Genomic DNA, 20719 nt, shown 5'->3' with positions numbered 1-20719 from the left:
ATGAAATAAAAGGTATTATTGAATTACATTATTATAGGCAGTTTAGCCAACATACTTAGCACATTTTCAACTTGCCTTCCCACAAATATTCTCCGTTTCATCGTGTCCAAAGACAAGCGTGTCGCTTTTTGTAGACTGTCCAGTAATTGATGAGAGAAGAAAGCATAGACCTCCTTACATTCCTGTAATAAGAAATCATGTTACAGTTAATACCAGAAGTGAACTCCTAACGTCCCCAAAGCAGCGGCTCAATATTGGAAGTGACACGTGAGCACCAAGAAAGAATAAACCAGGCAATTTCAATAACGCTGGAGAAATAAATTCAACCCTACATTTCTTGCCTGGGTTTCTTTAGACAAATACATAACAATATTTGTTAATGTATGAAGAGTGCTTGCAGAGACAGCCTAGCAAGCCACGTGAGGGCAGACCCAACAGCAGAATTGCGTTAAAAAAAAAAAGTGTTTGAATAATCCAGGTTTGCTCAATATTCCATAAGGCACACTGAAACTTGAGTATAGGGTTTCTCAATGCTTGGTGTAGGGGATGGGCAGAGGGGGATACACTCTCCTCTCTCTCCTCATCACCTCCAATCCTGAGTCACTAGTCCACAAACCCCACAATAAATACCTTTTTAAATTCGTCTTCCTTGTCATTGGTGTCAACCTCCTTTGTCTCAGCCTCATAGTCAAGGCTATCACCTTCTTCTGTCTCGCTTCCAAAAACAACATGCTTCCTCTGCTCTGCACATAGAAGATAAAACAAAACTGTAACACCTGAATTTCCAGAGTTACACTTACCCTATGTGACCAAGCCTTACTCGGAAGCTTTGTTGTTGTTGTTGTTGTTGTTTAATTTTTCATTTTTATTTTATGTGTATGAGTGTTTTGTCTGTGGGAATCTATATGCACTACATGGATGCAGTGCCTGGAGACGCCAGAAGGGGGACTGAAACCCTGGAGCTGGATTAACAGACCATTGTGAGCTCCCATGTGGGTTCTGGGAAACAAACCTGGGACCTCTGTAAGAACAACCAGGGCTCTTAACTGCCTAAGAAACTCTTTTTTAAAATTAATTTTTTTAAAAAAAGAGTCTTACAAAAAATGTATTTAGAGTTTCTTTTACATTCCTTCTACTAGGAATTCAATTTAAAATATTCATCTCAAAAGACACACCATTCAACAAAAAATATATCCCATCAATATACCCCATCTTTGTATTGAGAATTCAGAGAAAAACAAAACAAAACAAAACTGCTTGTAATCCCCACACTGAAGATGGATTGGTGGGTGGATGGATGGATGGATGGATGGATGGATGGATGGATAGGTGGGTGGATGTATGGATGGATGGATGGGTGGATGGGTGGATGGGTGGGTGGAGGGATGGATGGATTGGTGGATGGATGGATGGATTGGTGGGTGGATGGATGGATGGATGGATGGATTGGTGGATGGATGGAGGATTGGTGGATGAATGAATACATAGGTGTATGCCTGGGACTTACTGGCCAGCTGACCTAGCTAAATTGATGAATTCTGGGCCACTAAGAGATGCTGCCAAAAAAAATGAAAATTAAAAAAATGTTAAGAAAAAAACTTTTTTAAATCCCAGGTGTGGGCTGGTGAGACAGCTCAGTGGTTACAAGTGTTCGGTGGCAGCCTGACGACCTGTGTTCTACCCTGGTGTTCACACAGCAGTAAGAGAAAACAGACTGCCACATGTTACCCTCTGACCCACACAGAAAAAAATTATTATATATATATATATATATATATATATATATATATATATTTTATACAAACGTAATATAACACATAAATGTAATTTTTAAAAATGTAAACCCAGAGCCCGGCGGTGGTGGCGCACGCCTTTAATCCCAGCACTCGGGAGGCAGAGCCAGGCGGATCTCTGTGAGTTCGAGGCCAGCCTGGACTACCAAGTGAGTCCCAGGAAAGGCGCAAAGCTACACAGAGAAACCCTGTCTCAAAAAAAAAAAAAAAAAAGTAAACCCAGGTAGACAGCATCCCCAGGGATGTCGTCAGAGACTGACCTCTGACCTCCACATGAACACGCACACATGGGCACCAGCACACACACCAAAAGGAAAAAATAAAATCAACAGTAAGGAAAGAATGTGAGATAACTGCACATCACATCTTTCTAGGTCACTCAGTGACTGACACCTGAGCATTCTGACGTAACGAGCTCACCCTTTTGTGATGTTGACACTTTTAGTGTGAACTAGCTGTGTGGGAAACTAAGGTGACACAGCCATGCTGTGCACGCTTTCTGGAGATCAGGGCTTCCAGGTTGGCATGGTGACACTCGGGGCCCCACAATCCTTTGCTCCTGGGGCCATCCTGGAGGATGTTTCCAGCATCCCAACCCAGAAGCCAGTAGCATCCGCCCACACTGTGCTTCCACCAAAAGATGTCTCCTGGCACTGCTCTCTGGTGGCCTCGTCCCTCACAGAGAATCACCGTGGTCTCTTAAGTAACGGGTTGAACATCACCAGGGAACTCATTAAAAAGGCAAACTCAGGGGCCTAGTGTATCCAATCAGTCTCTCTCAGACTCTGTCTGTCTGTCCTTCCTCCTGTCCCTCCTTTCTTATAGTATCACTTCAGTGGGATCTCTGTTTGACTGCAATGTTCCCCAGCTCACTGAAAACAGCCAGCTCCCCTTCAGGTGCCTTGGTACTCAGCTAACACATCTGACCTCTGACCTCTCCTAGGCAGAGCCCTTCGGCATTGCATTGGCAGCACACCCTGAGTCTGGTCAGAGAGCCTTGTACTGTAACCCTGAGCAGAGGATGCCGGGAAGTGCATGTGTTTGGGTGCCCTGGGCCTCTGACGGACAGGGACAAAACCTTCTGAGGCCAAAGAGTAAAACCACCAACTACAAACTTCTACCCAGTCAGTTCTTACGTAGAGCTCAAAAAAATTTGGTTTTAACTAAACAAATCTTCCGTTGCAAATTTTTGTTTTGTTTTGTTTTTTAAAGATTTATTTATTTATTTTATATAGAGCATATACACCTGCAGGCCAGAAGAGGGCACCAGATCTCATTACGGATGGTTGTGAGCCACCATGTGGTTGCTGGGAATTGAACTCAGGACCTCTGGAAGAGCAGTTAGTGCTCTTAACCTCTGAGCCATCTCTCCAGCCCCCTTCCGTTGCAAATTTACCCAATGACAGGGCAATCTCAGGGAACCTCAAACCATCATGTTCTTAAACACCAACCCAGAAGCAGAAAATGCACAATTCCCCAGCAGGGAATTTCAAGTCACACAGCCCTCATAAACAGGTTCAGATTCAGCAGTTTATGGCTTGGGCTTATAAGCATGTATTTACTGGAATTATTGGGGCCCTGGCTTCTTCCAGCAAAACAAGAAATTCTAAAGCATTTGGAGAACAGGAAACACACACACAAAAAAAAATGCAAAATTATTTCAAGCTCTTTAAATAGCTGGTAAGATGAGGAATTTTCTCTCATCCCCAGTCAGACGTACTCAACACACTGGGACAGAGTTGGAAGTTTAAGACCGAAATCTCAGGGTTGAGAGACAGCTCGGCCCTCAGGAGAATCCGCTGCTCTTCCAGAGAACCTGAGTTCAGTTCCCATCACCCATGACAGGAGGCTCACACTTGCCTATAACTCCAGCTCCAGGGGATCGGACGCCCTCACACACATGGCTCACACTCACAAAGACACATGCATGTAAATAAAAAATAAAGAAATCTTTAAAAACAAAAAGACGGGGCTGGAGAGATGGCTCAGAGGTTAAGAGCACCGGCTGCTCTTCCAAAGGTCTTGAGTTCAATTCCCAGCACCCACATGGTGGCTCACAACCATCTGTAATGAGATCTGGTGCCCTCTTCTGGCCTGCAGGGATGCGTGTAGGCAGAACACTGTATACACAATAAATCTTTAAAAAAAAAAAAAAAAAGGACATGGAGCTCCTTACACCGTCCTTTAATCAAGGGTGTGGGGGCGGGATACATACCATGGTGTGACCTTTGCTGCCACTGCTCTGAAATGAGAGCATTCAGCTCTGCCCTGAACCCCCGAGGCATTCCTAAGTGGGAACACATAGCTAATTCTGCAGAAAAGGCTGGGGTAGGTGAAGATACCGTAAAACGTGGTCTTGCCCAAATTAGAAATTTCAGAGCCACAAAAATTATAGATTTTGTTCTTAGGTATTTAAAAAAAAAGAAAAGAAAAATGAGTCAAAAGGCCAAAGTGGCCTTAGAATACACACATGAATATACAGAGAGAGAGAGAGAGAGAGAGAGAGAGAGAGAGAGAGAGAGAGGGAGAGGGAGGGAGGGAGGGAGGGAGGGGGAGAGAGAGGAGAGAGAGAGAGAGAGAGAGAGAGAGAGAGAGAGAGAGAGGACTAAGAGGGCTCTCTAGAGCAAGGCTGGCTGGTAGAGTTGACGGATGGCTGACATCTGAAAACTAGGATTTCAAGGACCCCACTGTTCCCTAACTGCCTGCCGCCAGAAGTTCATAGGGTCTAAGCTGTTTGTGCCTACACTGTGGATGACCCTGGACACCTGCTTTCCCGTTGGGAAGCTGAAACCTTGCTATCTGTGAAGGAGGAGGTACCCATGGGGGGACCTAGCCACAGCTCTTGGGACTCAAACATTTCCTCGTGGATTACCTGGCACCGGTTTGGCTGGTTTCCCGGTGTATTTAACTTCGTAGATTTGCTCAAATATTGATATAAGCTCTTTCACAGCTTCTTCCACGTGCCTGCTCTTGTGGTTTAGAATATCAGCCCATTCCTTTGTGTACATCTATTAAACAGATAAGTCACCATTAATTTTCAGACACCTTAAAAACACCATGAAATTATTGTGACTTTACTTTCTACAGCTATGATCAATTCCACTTGAAAGTCGCTAGAGGGGCTGGATACGTAGCTCGGTGGCAGGGCACTCACCTAGCATGGTCCTAGGTTCTATCCCCAGTACGTCGAGAAGAGATTGACAGATAAGGTCTTATTGCTGTGATAAAACACTGACCAAAACCAACTTGGAGGCATGTATTTGGCCTACATCACCCATCACAATCCACCACTGAGTGCTCTTAACCACTGAACCAGCTCTCCGCCCCCTAAGCAGATTTACAGTTTACAGCGTACCTGCTCTGGGCTTTTTTCTTTTAAACACTAGTAAAATTGCCCTTGAGCTTCTGTTTGAGTCCTTTCTCAATTTTATTTTTTACTTACGTGACTAAGAATCCCAAGCGTGGATATCCCAATCTCCCCAGTATCATCCAGCAGCCAAGAAGGGACATGCCAAATTTTCCAGTAACACAGCTAAATATATATAAGATGACCCAACAATTTCACTTTCGGATGTATACCCACCCAAATCAGTTCCAACGTCCACAAAAAACACACATTTACATTCAGTGTATAATTGAATGTTATAAGCCTGGGTAAATTACAACAAACTTGTACAATAGAATAACACACTGTCAAGAGATGGAAAGAATAAGGTGAGTCACAGCTACGTAAATACAGAGACCACGCTCTGCACTATACCACTGGTATAAAGTGGGGATCAAAAAACAAGGAACGGAATGCACAGTGACTGAATGACACTTCAGATCTGGGTACCAGAGGGCAAGAGAGATGGCTCTAAGATTAAGAGCAATGACCTCTCTTGCAGAGGACCCAGGTTCAATTCCTAGCACCGACATGGCAACTCATAACCATCTATAACCCCAATCCCAGGTGATCCAACATCCTCTTCTGGCTTCCTCAGGCACCAGGAATGCATGTGGTACACAGACATGCATGTAAGCAAAACACCTATACACATGAAAATTTTTAGTTAAGGGAAAGGTTTGTGCACCTTTTAGGTGTCTATAAATACAAATCAATAAAATAGGAAAACAACACAGACTGAAATGTCAATGGAGGAGGATGCTAAGGAGGTCAGATCTTATGCTGTAATGACTGAATGTCACTTATTGAAGGAAAGTTGCGTGATCAGATATCGTGGCAATATGGCTGGATACGATGGCCAGATACAGATGCAGGAAAAGAGTCAGGGCACAGTGTTAAGCTGAGCTTAAAGGCCTGACCTAAGAAACAGGTTGTGGGTATAGGAAAGAAGAGGCGATCTGAGCAAAATTTGGCAAAACCTGGCTTGGCTTTAAGACTAAATGGACTTTGGAAATGGAACGTGGTACGGTGATGAGTCCCAGGTTTTTCAGTGACTCAACAAGAAAACATGTGTAATCAAACCATAAGAAGAATGGCAGCTGGGCATGGGGCCCAGGCCTTTAGTTCCATTCAGTCAAGAGGCAGAGGCAGGTGAATCTCTGTGAGTTCAAAGCCAGCCTGGTCTAAATAGGGAGTTCTAGGCCAGCCAGGGATACATAGCAAGAACCAGTTGGAAGGAAGAGAAGAGAAGGGGAGGGGAGGGGAGGGTGAGGAGGGGTGGGGAGAGGAGGAAAAAGAGAAGGAAGGTAGATAGCTGACTGAGAGAGGAGCCCTGAAACACTGGCAAGGTCCCAAGGAATCCTGAATTAGTTTAAGGGCATTAGTAAATGATACCCAGGTGTGGCCCTGGACTGAGCCACTGCAGCCACAGAAGTCTGGGATGCGTAGGCTATTTCCCACAAAAGCTAGGAGGAGGAAGGAGGAAGAGGAAAAAGAGGAAGGAGGAAGAGGAGGAAAAGGAAAAAAGGCTTAGGTGTCCACGTCTAGACCGCGAGTTCACACGTCGGGCCGGTGACTCGAGGCTCCTGCTGTCATAATGAACCTGTACCTCGTTGAGGGTCAGCATGTCTTCTACTCGGGTAGCGCCACTGTCCGACAAGGAAATTAGCAACGTCTTGGCTATCTCCTTCAGAACTGTGTCGATATGCATTTCACACAGGTCATTGACCTGCCGGCAAGAAAAGGACACACATTTTTACCCAAAATGCGCTGGAGTCATCCATCCATTTATAGAACTGAATCTAGAAATTTTCAACCTGGGTCAAGCATAAGCTGGTGAACAACAGTTCAGGAAAATGTGTACAAAGGAACCGTGACACGGGTCTAAAGCAGCGTGGGCCAGAGCACCACTAACAGGCAGGGCTTTCTTTGATCCTCATCTTGCACACGTGAGCCTTTCCTGTCCCTGCTTTACAGCGAAAGACACCCAGGCTCAGAAGAAGGAAGAAAAGCAGGAAAGGGCACACAGCTAGGAAAAAGGGGAGGACCTTGGCCACGTGTGGCTGGCTCCAAAGCCTCTGAGTTTGTGACACCATGACACCACACAGAGATGTGCATGTTTTATACAACAGACGCATGAGAAATCAACAGGCCATCACCCATTGGGCTACCGTGTCACTTGGCCAATGTCAGACACATGGTAATGTATGTGTTTCAGTACGGGAAAGTGGGTGCTAATGCAGGTGCCCGCAGAGGTCAAAGGTGGCAGGTCTCTGTGGAGCTGGAGTTACCGGCAGGCGTGAGCAGCCAGACATGTATCCCGGGAACCGAACGCAGGTCCTCTGCAGAGTGGGACCCGCTCTGAACCACTGAGCCACCTCTCCAGCCCAAACATACCCTTTAAAGGGGCGTCTGGATGTGAGTAAACTGCTGCCCGTAGCTTGAGTAATGGTGTGCGTGTGGCTCTGAAAGATTATTGTCTTTACCTTCTTTAGAAGCTGGTTGAACATATCCAAAACATTCTCAACCTCATGGAAGAAGCTCTCCAGCATTAACGATGACCACGTCAGTATTGTGAGCCCTTGCCTCAGCACAGATTCCACCTAGGAAGAGCAAAAAGGTTTCCCGTTGCTCACAGGAGTCTTCCACAAGAGCCTCTGTTGCTACTTGAAAATACTGTGTGATGTATTTCCTTAATTCAATTCCCCTACCATTGTACCTAATAGAGATTCCTTTTGTTTTAAATCATCTTCCAGTGTCCTGAAAGGAGCCATAAATTTTTACAAAGTGCTCACAACTCACGTTTACTTGTTTTACAAAGGTAACAAAACCTAGACAAGGAATCATTCCATGGTAAGAGAGGGAGGGAGGGAGAAGGGAGAAAGATATGGGGGAAGGGGAGAGAGAGAGGGAGCGAGCTGTAAAGTTGAAATGAGAAAGACAGATGGTCTCGGCAAGGAGATGTGTTCTGAGATCCATAATCTATAGAAGAGGAATCTAATTTTAAATCGGAGAAATCAATATGAACCACGGGCGTCACCAACCTTTTTCATTTTAGGGGTCATGAGATTGACAAACACAGAAGGCACTTCCTGGCATAAATCGTCGTAATACTGCAGAAGGCCCTGTACAAAGTCAAAACGGCAGAGCTTACTTTAATTCACAGTGAAGCAATGACCACAGTTTGGCTCAGACCAGTAAGGCTTCATTGCACCCGATTTTCCCACACAGGTCTGCCAGGAGGGGAACCGCTCATTTTAATTTATACTGACTGACCATGAACTTTCATGAGCTTTCAATCACCAGGACATTCCCTTTCAATTCAAACATGTTCATGTCACTTCTTAATTTCTTGTTTTTTTCACATACGTTGCTTTTCTCTCTTCATTTTGTAAAACTGGATAATTATCGTTTCATGGTATCTGTTATTACACATTTTTATCTTTTGGGTCTATTTTTTTCCATTAATTTGTTTGTTTAAGACAGGGAGGGTCTCAAGTAGCCTAGGCTGGCCTTGAACTCATGATACTGCTTCCACCTCCCAGGTGCTGGATTACAGGCTGGGCTCCTAATTTTTTTACCCATTAAAACATACTCACCACTGGGGCTGGAGAGATGGCTTGTAGTTAAGGGTGCTTGCTAGTCAAGCCAAGGACCAGAGATCACATTCCAGTGTCCAAGTTGGCTGGCTCACAAACACCTGTAACTCCAGGTCCAAGGCCTCCAGTGCCCTCTCCTGACCTCTTTGGGCACCCATGTTCACAAGCGGCATATACTACACACACACACACACACACACACACACACACACAATCTTTAAAAAAACACTCATCACTGAAGTCATAATTGATTCTTATTTTTTTTTCTTTTTTAAAGATTTAATTTTTATTATATGTGTATTGGTGCTTTGCTTGCATTAATACGGCAAACCATGTGCATGCAGTACCCAGAGAGGCCAGAAGAGGGCGCCGGGTCCCAAGGACTGGATACAAACGGTTGCTGCTTCAAGAGCAAGCCCTCTTAACCACTGAGTCATCGCTCCAGCCACCCCTCTCCTCCCCCCCCCCCCCCCCCCCCCCCGCTTCTTAAATCTAAATAAAATCAACTGCTCCACACAACCAGCATGGAGGAGCCTTTATTTCTTTATTTTTCTTCCAGAGATGACCCACGACGACCAGTTTGGGCCTCTTCGTGGTCACGTATTGCAGGGTGTGGTGGGAGAGATGTGGCATGAAGTTGCTTAACTGGTTTTTAAGCAACTTCAGTTTTGATTAAGAGTTTCAGAGTTCTGGATTCCTTCAGCCGGGACACTCAGCAAGCAACTTTGACTTTCATGATGCCACCCAATGCTAATGAGATCCCATGAGATTAAAAAACGGTGGCAGCCTCCGGGACTTGCCACGCAGAAACCCAGAGCTTTTGATACCAAGTGCACGGCGACCGTGATGTGAATGCACCTCTGGGGTGGAGGGTTCTGTGACCATCACACCCTGTTTTGCTAAGAGCAGAAACTCTTTGAAGAAGAGACATAAATGGCTGTGGCATTGGATTAGGCAAAGGTTTCTCAAACAGGACAACAAAAACACAAGAAACAAAATAAAACATTAGATGTATTGAACTTCATCAAAATACAAAATGCTTTTATTTCAAAGTGCATCACTGGTCAGGCATAGTGACCCACACCTTTAATCCCAGCACTTTAGCGGCAAAGGCGGGCAGATCTCTGTGAGTTCAAGACCAGCCTGGTCTACGTAGAGAGTTTTAGATAAACTAGAGCTATACAGTGAGACCGAGCTAAAAAAGATTTTTAAAAAATCATTAACAAAAGAAAACAACCCACAGAATGGGAAAAAAAACAAATCTAATATCTAATGACATAGTATCTACAAGACCTATTATCATTCAAAAATTAAAAAGACGCCGGGCGGTGGTGGCGCACACCTTTAATCCCAGCACTCGGGAGGCAGAGCCAGGCGGATCTCTGTGAGTTCGAGGCCAGCCTGGGCTACCAAGTGAGTCCCAGGAAAGGCGCAAAGCTACACAGAGAAACCCTGTCTCGAAAAATCAAAAAAAATTTAAAAAAAATTAAAAAGACAAACAACCCAATTTTAAAATGAGCAAAGGGTCTGATGAGGCAGCATAACTTTATGACAAAACTCTATACCTCCAAAAACCTACAAACAGCCAATGAGCTCATGAAAAGATGCACAGCATCACTAATCACCAGGGAAACGTGAATCCAAACCATATGGAAATATTAACCAGAATACCACAAATGCAAAGGACAGGCACTAACAAGTAATGGAAGGATAGCAAACCCAGACTCGGCCCGCTCACCGGAAGGGAAATACAGTGATGGTGTCACTTCGTCACTTCCGAGAACAGCCTAGTTCTTTATAAGGTTTCATGTGGGATTAGCAAATTATTGAAACCTAGTGATTTCACTCATGTAGACAAAAGCCCAAGAGAGTAAACACATTCCTCTGTCAAAAACTTGCGTGCCAACATTCACGGCCACATTTATTCATAAAAGCCACAAAACGGAAGCAGACCAAATGCTCATCTGTTGAGTGGCAATCTTCCAAGAATAAATCCTTTCATCTTGGAGGGAAGCCTGCTAAGACCAGGTGGTTAGAAAAGAGGTAAATCATTCTGCCCTGCAGAGAAAGTTGTTCAGCACAGGAAGTCAATGACTCAAAGGCTTCAGGAAGTCCCTGAAACTGGCCAGATTCACTAGGTCGCTCACCCTCCAAGCATACATAAACTATAAGGACTGCTGAGAGGCACGTTCAGACAAGACAAATCACCTGAAAGATCAGAGACAAGTCAAACTGCCCAGAAGCCTCTCAGACCAGCCCAACCCTCTAGAAGAACCAGAGAGTAGTTGAACTGCCTGAATACAGACCAGACAAGCTGCCTGAAAGACACTGAGACCAACAGAGCTTCTCAGAAAAGACACTCTCCAACCTGTTGATCTGCCTGCAGGGTGTGCAGTGCACTCCAGGTTTCCAGCTTTCATGATCTGTTCCCCATGCTGGGGTGGGCTTTGTTGATGTAGCTGTGGCTGAGCCTTTCTTTTAAGTAACCCCTCAGCCACATTCCGGTACTATCCCCAGGTAAACTCCTTGGTTCACCAAGTTAGAGTTTGGTGATATCTTTATTTCAGTCTGTGGTTGGTTGGTGAGTAAGCATTTGTTCTCATCTCCCCAGGAACAGTGTCCCACAACACCAAGTGACAAGCAGATAACGTTACCAAGTGTGGTAGAATCGTACAATGCAATGAATGTGAAGCCCTGATGCACACAACAATGTGAATTAGCTCTGTTTCGTGAAGGAAGCTCCATAGAAAAGGCCACATGTTCTATGATTCCATGTGTAGGCAATGCCCAGCGCAGGCAGGACCACAGAGACAATGTCAGTGGTAGTTTTCAGCTGCAGGGTAGGAGGGAGTCTGGAGGGAAAGTGGGGAGTGAATGCTATTGGACACAGGGGCTCTCTTTTGGGGATGACAAAAACGTTCTAGAACTGATTGTGATAATAGCTGTACAGCTCTGTGGAGACACGAAAACCATTTGACTGTTTATCTGAAGTGCAGGAACCGTACTTCAATAATGTTGTGGCTTGAAAACAAAACTGTTTGGCCAGGCACGGTGGCATAGGCCCTAATCTCATCGCTTGAAAGGCGGAAGCAGGGAGGGCAGGGGCTCAAGGTCATTCTCCACCACATGGCAAGTCTGAGGTCAGCTGAGCCGTGAGACTCTTGTCTCACAGCAAAACGACGACGAAAATAATGGTACCAAAATAAAAGTGTTTGGGAAAACTTTTCCCTTTGCCGTTTCTCTGTTTGTTTTTCAGGTTTACTATTTTATATATGCCTGTGTGTGCCTTCCTGTCTTCACATGCACCACATGCATGTAAGTACCCAGGAGTCCAGAAGAGGGTGTTGAACCCCCGGGAACTGAAGTCCCAGGTGACGGGGGGGGGGGGGGGGGGGGGGGAATATGTGGGTACTGGGGACTGAACCAGTCCTCTGCAAGAACAGCCAGTGCTTCTAGCCTCTGAGCCATCTCTCCAGGACTCCTTTGAAACATAACATGTTGACGAAGTCTTTGAGAATTTCATAGATGCATACAGTGTATATTGATCATATTTACTCCCCCACACTTGCCCCTATTTGCTGTTCCTCTTAAAGCTACACATCATAACCAACTTCTAATTTGTTATCATCTATAGTGGAATAAGAGTTTGAAATAGTCCCCGATACTCTTTTTATTTCCTCCTGAAAGAGCCAACCAACCAGCTTGCCCTTATGCCCAAACATGGGCTTTAATTAAACCAAGAGATTTCAATGTAATGATATATTGAAAAGGGCAGATTCACTGTCAGCTTCCCAACAAGATCCAGGAAGGGTCCTATATTGACTTATTGTGTTATTGATGAAAGGAAGTGAATCCTCTCTGTGCCCAGGCAAATAGAATCCTTTTTCTCACTGAATCATCAGCAGTTCCATTAATTTCTATGTATTCATCTTATAATCCATATTTAATCAGTTCTTTATTCTTGGATTTGTATTCCGGTCCTTTGCTATGACTAATGCTGCTGGAAAGAATTGTCTTTACATTTATGTATCTTCCTGCCTCCCCAAAATATATGCCCACAGACTTCCTAGCTTGCTGTTTTAACTGGCTTTTAAAAGAAATCTGATGTGATCTACTCTGTTTCACATGTCTTTGAAGCCATGCACTACTTTTTAATACTTTTTAGTTATGTGTATGGATGTGTCTGTGTATGTGCATGTGCACACAAGTGCAGGTGCCTGCAGCCACCAGCAGAGGGCATCTAATGACCTGGAACTGGAGTTGCCGGCAGTTTTGAGTCACCCAATGTGGTCTTCTGCAAGAGCAGGGTACACTTTAACACATGGGCCACTTCCCCTACCCAAAGGTTCTCAACCTTCCTGATGCTGTGACCCTTTGACCCTTTAATACAGCTCCTCATATTGTGGAACCCCCCCCAAAAAAAACCACAAAATTATTTCATTACTGCTTTATGACTGTTGTTTTGTTACTGTTATGAATCATAATGTAAATATCTATATGTGACCCACAAAGGGGTCATGACCCACAGGTTGAGAACCACTGCCAGCCTCTTGAATATACTTAATTAACCCTCTTTCATGCTGCTTTTGAATGTTACTTTGATTTTGTTTTTGTTGTTGTTGTTGTTGTTGTTGAGATAGTGTCTTACTATTTGCTCTGGCTGTCCTGAACTCATTATTATGTAGACCTGGCCTCAAACTCAGAGATTCTCCTGCCTCCACCTCCCAAATGCTGGGACTAAAGGCATGCGCCACCACACCTGGCTCATATTTTTAAATTTTACATTACTCATAAGTGAACTTAAATTAGAATGCTTCGTTTTATCCTAAAATGTTGGAGAATCCTCTCCATCTGTGTTATTTTATAGCCACCCCTCTCTCATAATTTATATTTTACTAGTACCCAGTATTAAATATATTAAATTTAATGTTCTGGCTCCATAAAATTGTAATTAAAGCGTTGTTAAACCTGATGCTTTATCACTTAGGACCCAAAAGTCCAAGTGATCTCTGGAAATCTTTCTCCTTTCCATCTCCCATCTTTCTGTTGTTTGCAAGTTGGTATTTTAATACTATCGAGGTAGGGTTGCAGAGTTAGCTCCGTGGTTAAGGGCATTCACCGCTCCTGCAGAGGACCCACATTCTGATCCATTATCCCTCAGAAGCAACTCACAAATGTAACTCCAGCTCCAAGGAATCTGACACCTCCTTCTGGCCTCTCTGGGTACTTTTGTGCACAAGCACTGACATGCACATACACACACACACAAACACACCACACACACACACACACACACACACACACACACACACAATCAATCAATCAATTAATTAATAAATATTTTTGTTTGGTTGGTTAGTTTTGGTTATTTTGAGACAGGGTCTCATACTATGTAGCCCTGGCTGTTCTGGAACTCACTCTGTAGACCGGGTTGTACTCGAATTCAACAGAGATCCGCCTGCCTCTGCCTCCCAAGTGCTGGGATTAAAGGCGTGCGCTGCCACCACTTGGCTCAGTAAATCTTGAAATGAAAATAACAGCCTGCTGTGATACATTTTTATTGCACCAAAAAACTCCTTCAAAAGGAATCAGAAGTGGGCTGGACAGAACACATCTGCCACACAGGCATGAGGACCTGAGTTCGGATCCCCAGCATGCACATTAAAAAAAAAAAAAAAAAAAAAAGCTGATGTGTTCATGTCCATCTGTAACCCCGTGCTGGGGGAGCAGGGACAGGTGTATCCCCAGAGCTCACTGGCCAACCAGTCTAGCCAGTTAGTGAATGTTAAGTTCAAAGGTAAGGTGGAAAGCAATAGAGGACATTCAGTGTCAGTCTCTGGCCTCTGCATCTGGCCCCACATGCACATGTACACACACACACACAAACGTGCACATACAAAAAAGGAAAAAGAAGTCATCAGAAGACTCTCTTTGTCTTACCTGCAGATACAGTTTGTCTGCCTTCAATTTGCTTTCCAGTTTCAGCAGCTTCTTCGCTTGTTCCGGGACATCCAGCTTCATCTTTATCATGCACTTGGTTTCCCGCACAACTTCCAAAATCTTAGGATCAAAGTTAACCAGCAACTTCCCCGTTTCCGGATGTCGCACAAACAGCGTGGCTTGCAAAGCTGCAAATGAACCAGTACTGGCATCGATCGATGTGTCCTCATTCCCCTTCCGCTTCCCCACATTCCCCACTTCCCCACGGCTCACTATGTAAAGGCGGAGCAACAGTCCTGGATCCTACAGCGCCAAGGCACAGTCTCTCACACACCGTCAGCCATCAAGACTCAGAGAAATGAAGACCCTATCTATAAAGCCATCAACTCCGATCCAGAGAGAGAAAACCCTCTCTGGGTAAGTGACAGGCGTTGCGCCATGAACTGCTACACGTCCTCGAGTGGACTATAGACGTCTACCTGTGGCTTATTTTTATAGATTTTAACTTTATCCTTGTTCTGGTTCCGTTTCTGTTGCTGTGATAAAATACACTGACCAAAAATAGCTTTGAGGAAGACAGGATTTATTTGCCTTTCAACTCCAGATCACAATCCATCACTGAGGGAACTCAAAGGCCTCAAGGCAGGCCTATTTGCTTTTCCGCAAAGCATTAGCTCCCACCCAGGAACTCATTTCATAGCTACACAGAGAAACCCTGTCTCAAAAAAAATAAATAAATAAAAAGATTCTTGTTGGGGCTTTTGGATTACTTATTTGTTTTTATGTGTGTGAGTATTCTGCCCACATGTTTGTCTGTGCAATATATGTGTGCAGTGCTCACGAATACTAGAAGAGGGTGTTGGATGTTGGAAGTGAAGTTAGCTGTGAGCTATGGGTGCCGGGACCCGAACTTGGGTCCTCTGTAAGAGCAGCCAATGCTCCTAACCATTGTGCCATCTCTCCGGCCCCTGAGATTATCCGTTAATGCAACATGAATTACTTCTAGAGGCATAATAATAAAAATAATTACTTCTACAGGCTTATATGTATTCACTCAAATTAAATCTTATTTCAACAAACTTTATTAACACAAGAATTTCATTATAATCACAGACTCTGCCAAGTCTCATGTGACCTGATAGAATGTCACACCATCAAATTTCTAGGAAAATAAAGCGTTCCCTAAATCCCTTTGAAGCTGGCTTTTACTCACTAGGCAAAATTAGTGTTAGAGAGGTTCCCTCTAAAAGACGGTTTTAATTTATTTATTTTTAAATCTATTATTGGATGGATATGCCATAGCACACCCAGAGGACAATGTGTGGAGTCAGTTTTCTCCTTCTACTTTTAAGTGAGAGCCGGGGATTGAACTAACGTCTCTAGGGTTGTGGTTGTGTAGCAAGCCCCTTTATACTAACTGAGCCACCTTGCCAGCCCTTAGCAAGGTTCTCAATGGAGTCAATTTTCCTGAGGCTGTCAGCTAAGAATTTTATCCAACATATTTGGAATCCTCTCAGAACTTGGTTAGAAATCACCTGTCCGTTCAGACAAATCCCAGAATAATTCTAAATACTCATTTAATAAATCTGTCTTCCTTCAGGCTGTACGGAATTTGCATGACAGAACAGTAGCACTGACAGTGTAACTAGGACGGGTCCGAAAGGACAGTCAGGAGGGGCCGCTCCAGGCCAGGGCGACCATCTGAGACCTGGCAGCTCTCCACCTGAGAGGCTCTGTGCCGCATCCATCAAAAGGAGGCCCAGTCACCCACCCCAAGCCCAGGCAAGCACAGCCAATCCATACAACGGGCAACCACCCCGAGCCGTTCATTTCCCATAGCCGGGGTTAGCATGAAAAACTCCCCAAATTTAAACTGTTGGCTTTGCTTGGGAGCACTTCTCCTGGGCACTGATCCATTGCAATGAGTCTGTGGTATCTTCTCGTGTCAAATGGTGTCCTCGAGAGCAAAGAACATTCCAGAAAACTTGATATAAACTTCATCTACCAAGACTGCCTGGTCTCCGCCTACTGAGCCAGGGTCTCTCACTACTACAGAGTACACCCATTAGGCTGTACTCCCTGCAGGGAGCCCCAGGGGTCCGCCTGATCTCACCTCCCTAGTGCTGGGATCACAAACGTCTGCCGCCACCCCTGGCTCTTTCACCTGAGTTCTGAAGACTAAGCTTGGGCATCTACCAACTGCCATCTTCCCAGCCCTAAAAGCCCTGTTTGGAAAGGGAGTGTCAAAGGTCACCAGAACCATGAACCCATCTGCAATAAAGCTCCACTTGAGTCTTACACGTACCATACTGCAGCTGTGAAATCTCTTTGACCCAGGCTGTGTGGTAGACCACCTCAAATTCCACCAGCACGTATGAGATCTTGTTATACTGGCGGATGACAGCTTTACCTTCCGAGCTTGACAGAATTTCTGAGTTTTTCTGGGGTTGGGGGGGGCAGGGTGGGAGAGAAAGTTATATTCGAAGAGATCGCAGACTTTGTTCCACAAACTACTTATACTGACATCAAATAGTCCCAGTGGCCTCTTAGATTCTGCCTTCGAGTGAAACAGGGATGGGAAAGGCCATGGAAGCTGGGGATGGAAGTCTGGGGATATTAACACTGGGAAGGGAAGGAAAAGAACCCCATTAGCCCACAGCCAGCCACAGGCAGCAGAGCCTGCCATCTCCAGGGTCTCCTCCCTCCCCCAATCCCCTGGACAAGGTCCAACTGGCTGATTTTACTTGAACAATTATCAGGGCAAATTCCTTAGCTGTCGGGGTTGGGGGGGCGGCAGGGAAAAGGGGATCACTCAAGAAGTGTTCCCTTCTGTTAACCTTGAAAGAATTCCTAAATGTCCTTCTGCACCCTGCTGCTACAGCAATTTAGCCTCTTGCCTAAAGCTGGAATGTAAATGTCTTTTAAGATTTTTTTTTTCTTTTTTACTATTTATTATGTGTCTGTGTAGGGGCATGTGCACATGAGTGTAGGTGCACACACAGACCAGAAGAGGGCGTCAGACCCCTGGGAGCTGGGACTATGGGTGATTATGAGTCACCGGACATGGGTGCTGGGAACTGAACTTGGGTCTTTTGCCAAAGCAGTATGTACTCTTAGCTGCTGAGCCATCTCTCTGCTCCCAGTTCAAATATTTGCAAATACACAGACTAACGAAGCAGGCAACAGCAGAAACTTCATTCAGTAATGCCCCAGTAACAAAAAATCCTCAAAGGCTGTGGTCCCAGGGATATTTTGTTCTCTGTTCAGACATGAAATACAACATCAAACAAACCAGACTCTACTCGGGTACTCTGTCTCTTAAACAAATAAAAACAAAACACAAAGAAAAGAAAAGATGACATTCCCAGGATGCTGGCAGGATCGACAAGGTCCCTGCTCTTGAGAATCAAATGATCTTATTTCTACTGCACATACTGCTCTGGCCTCCCCGGGGCTCAGCTCTTCAAGAAGGAACGCACTCAGCATCCCATCTTGGCTTTCATTAAATATACATCAGCACCTATCCATCCACACATGCAAATAAGAGTCAGGACACAGCTTACACTCTGCGCTTTTAAAAACAATTATTCTTAAGAGCCTTTATAAAGTGTCTTCTGTTATTAAAAGACGTAAGATTTGCCAACTATAATTGAACTGGCTGCTCCACTGAACGTGAAAAGATTGACTTCGTCCCTCTCTGGCATGTTTATAAGCTAATTTTTTTTTTTCTCGGTAAAAGCATTGGTTCTGACTACTTCATTGGCATCGATATTTTAGGACAGGATGCATTTGTAATGTAATTTCATTTCCACCCCACCATGATTCACGTATAAACTGTGTGATTGGCTTACATAGAAATAGGTGATGGGCTCATTTATCCGGCGGTAGAGCTGCCTCACCCAGAGAATTTTTCCTGCTATGGGGGGCATGTTGCGAGCGAGAGGGGGATCATCTTTCTGAGAATGATAGAGCTGTAATTAAAAAATATGATGTTAATGTTTGAATTCAACACAGTGGAGAATGCAGAGGAATTTACAGCTACATTTGAATAGGTGGCTTCGCCATGATTCACAGGTTGAGTGCACGAGAGTTAGTCAATGAATATGTAAATGAGCTTCAGAGCCAGTAATTCAAGGCTCAGACACAATCACGTCTCACTGACTGGCCTAGGCTGGCTGCCAGCAAGCCCCAGGAGCCACCGGCCCCCACCGACGAAGCATGGAGGTGGCAGGCGCATGCCGCGGCTGCACCCAACTTTCTGCATGCTGAGGATCTGAATCCAGGACCTCATGCATGTAGAGCAAGCTCTGTCCTTACAGGGCCCTCACCCCAGTCCCTGGTCTCTTGTTTTGAATGCCTGCCCACCCCAAGCAGGTTGTGCTGTTTGGGAAAGCTATGGAATCTTGAGAAGGTGGAAATCAATTGAAAAGGGGGTGGACCTCTGGAAGTTATACCCGCTGATCCGCTCTGGCTGGCAGACATGTGTGGTGGTACTGTGTTCCCCCAAAATATTGTGCATGCTAATAAACTTATCTGGGGTCACAGAACAGAACAGCCACAATATTAAACATAGAGGATAGGCAGTGGTAGCACACGCCTTTAATCCTAGCACTCCAGAGGCAGAAATCCCTCTGGATCTCTGTGAGTTCAAGGCCACATTGGAAACAGCCAGGCATGGTGACTCACGCCTTTAATCCCAGAAAGCGAGCCTTTAATCCCAGGGAGTGATGGCAGAAAGTAGAAAGATATATAAGGCGTGAGGACCAGAAACTAGAAGCATTTGGCTGGTTAAGTTTTTAGGCTTTGAGCAGCACAGTTCAGCTGAGACCCATTTGGATGAGGACTCAGAGGCTTCTTCCAGTCTGAGGAAACAGGACCAGCTGAGGAACTGGTAAAGGTGAGGTAGCTGCGGCTTGGTTTGCTTCTCTGATCTTCCCAGCATTCACCCCAATACCTGGCTCCAGGTTTCTTTTTATTAATAAGACTCTTTAAGGTTCATGCTACAGCCATGTGAACAGCCTCAGGTTTACACCCCTGGTGCCACACACCGAGCCACCCCACTGTGACAGGCTGAAACACAATCGGATATAAACCCCTCCCACACCCCGAAATTTCTTTCCTCCTGGTGTTTCGGTGGCAGGGATGCAGACGTCACTAACAAGCATGCATTCTCCTCTCTCCTTTCCTGACATTTCAAGGAGGTGTTCCAAAGGGAATACCAGCAGCTACATTGTATCTAGTGTACTCCAGACCCTGCATTTCTAGAGCAAAAAGTCCTAACCTAACTGGCTCTGCTATACAAACATCGGAAGACTGGACAAAAGCACAATTCACAACAGCAGACAGGTGTGGATCTGGGAGTCTGAGGACTAACCACGGAGACCCTCACACCCAGAGGGGAGCCTCCAAGAGCCTTCACTGTGGGAGGAATGCTCAGAAGACCCAGGCATCAGATAGCAATGGCAAAGACTTTCAGACCCTCCCTCTCCACACTGAGACATTATGTGCCTAGGCAGGAGAGTTACCTTCTTGGTCGCTTCGAGTTCAGCCACATAACACTGAAGAATCTGCTCAATTGTGTGATTGATTTCCAACTGAAGGCAGGGGATGTTCAACTTCTGAAACCTAGAAGTAATTGAAACTGGGTAATTAAAAGGGAAATGAGAAACGGATTGCAGAATGGCTGGGGTGCTAAATATCCTCTCATGCATTTGATAAACGTTTACTCCAGGGCTCATGCATTATCCTACGTATGTAACAACACACAAGGCAGATGTACGCTTAGCTTTCCTGGACCTGCAGTTACCACACTAAAAGGCAGGTATTGTAAGAATGGCCTGTCAGCCAATCTCTCACATCAACTCAGAGACTAAATGATGCCTAGGAGGTGCAGGACCACACTGTTCTGACAATAAAATGAACAACTGACGAATAGCATATCATAGGTAGAGAGGGCAATGGGAGACAAACAGGGCGGGGAGGTCACCATTGAAATGCTGCCT

At 45.0% G+C, this 20719-nt stretch overlaps 1 protein-coding gene across 1 annotated transcript in view; it reads right to left on the bottom strand.

The window, feature by feature from the left end:
* Dnah8 (dynein axonemal heavy chain 8) overlaps positions 1 to 20719 on the bottom strand; it is a 233474-nt gene that overhangs the window by 178243 nt on the left and 34512 nt on the right. Inside the window, exons 14-23 of the mRNA XM_028885049.2 lie at positions 20243 to 20342; positions 18569 to 18688; positions 17023 to 17158; positions 14718 to 14905; positions 8223 to 8303; positions 7665 to 7781; positions 6788 to 6907; positions 4666 to 4801; positions 631 to 743; positions 76 to 182 (exon numbers count right to left, since the gene is read on the bottom strand). Coding sequence (XP_028740882.1) covers positions 76 to 182; positions 631 to 743; positions 4666 to 4801; positions 6788 to 6907; positions 7665 to 7781; positions 8223 to 8303; positions 14718 to 14905; positions 17023 to 17158; positions 18569 to 18688; positions 20243 to 20342 — 1218 coding nt within the window. The remainder of the gene's footprint in view (positions 1 to 75; positions 183 to 630; positions 744 to 4665; positions 4802 to 6787; positions 6908 to 7664; positions 7782 to 8222; positions 8304 to 14717; positions 14906 to 17022; positions 17159 to 18568; positions 18689 to 20242; positions 20343 to 20719) is intronic.

The sequence above is a fragment of the Peromyscus leucopus genome, chromosome 16_21 (genome assembly GCF_004664715.2).
Source record: "Peromyscus leucopus breed LL Stock chromosome 16_21, UCI_PerLeu_2.1, whole genome shotgun sequence".
In the NCBI taxonomy this organism is placed as follows: domain Eukaryota; kingdom Metazoa; phylum Chordata; class Mammalia; order Rodentia; family Cricetidae; genus Peromyscus; species Peromyscus leucopus.
This window is presented reverse-complemented; position numbering and strand designations above follow the sequence as displayed.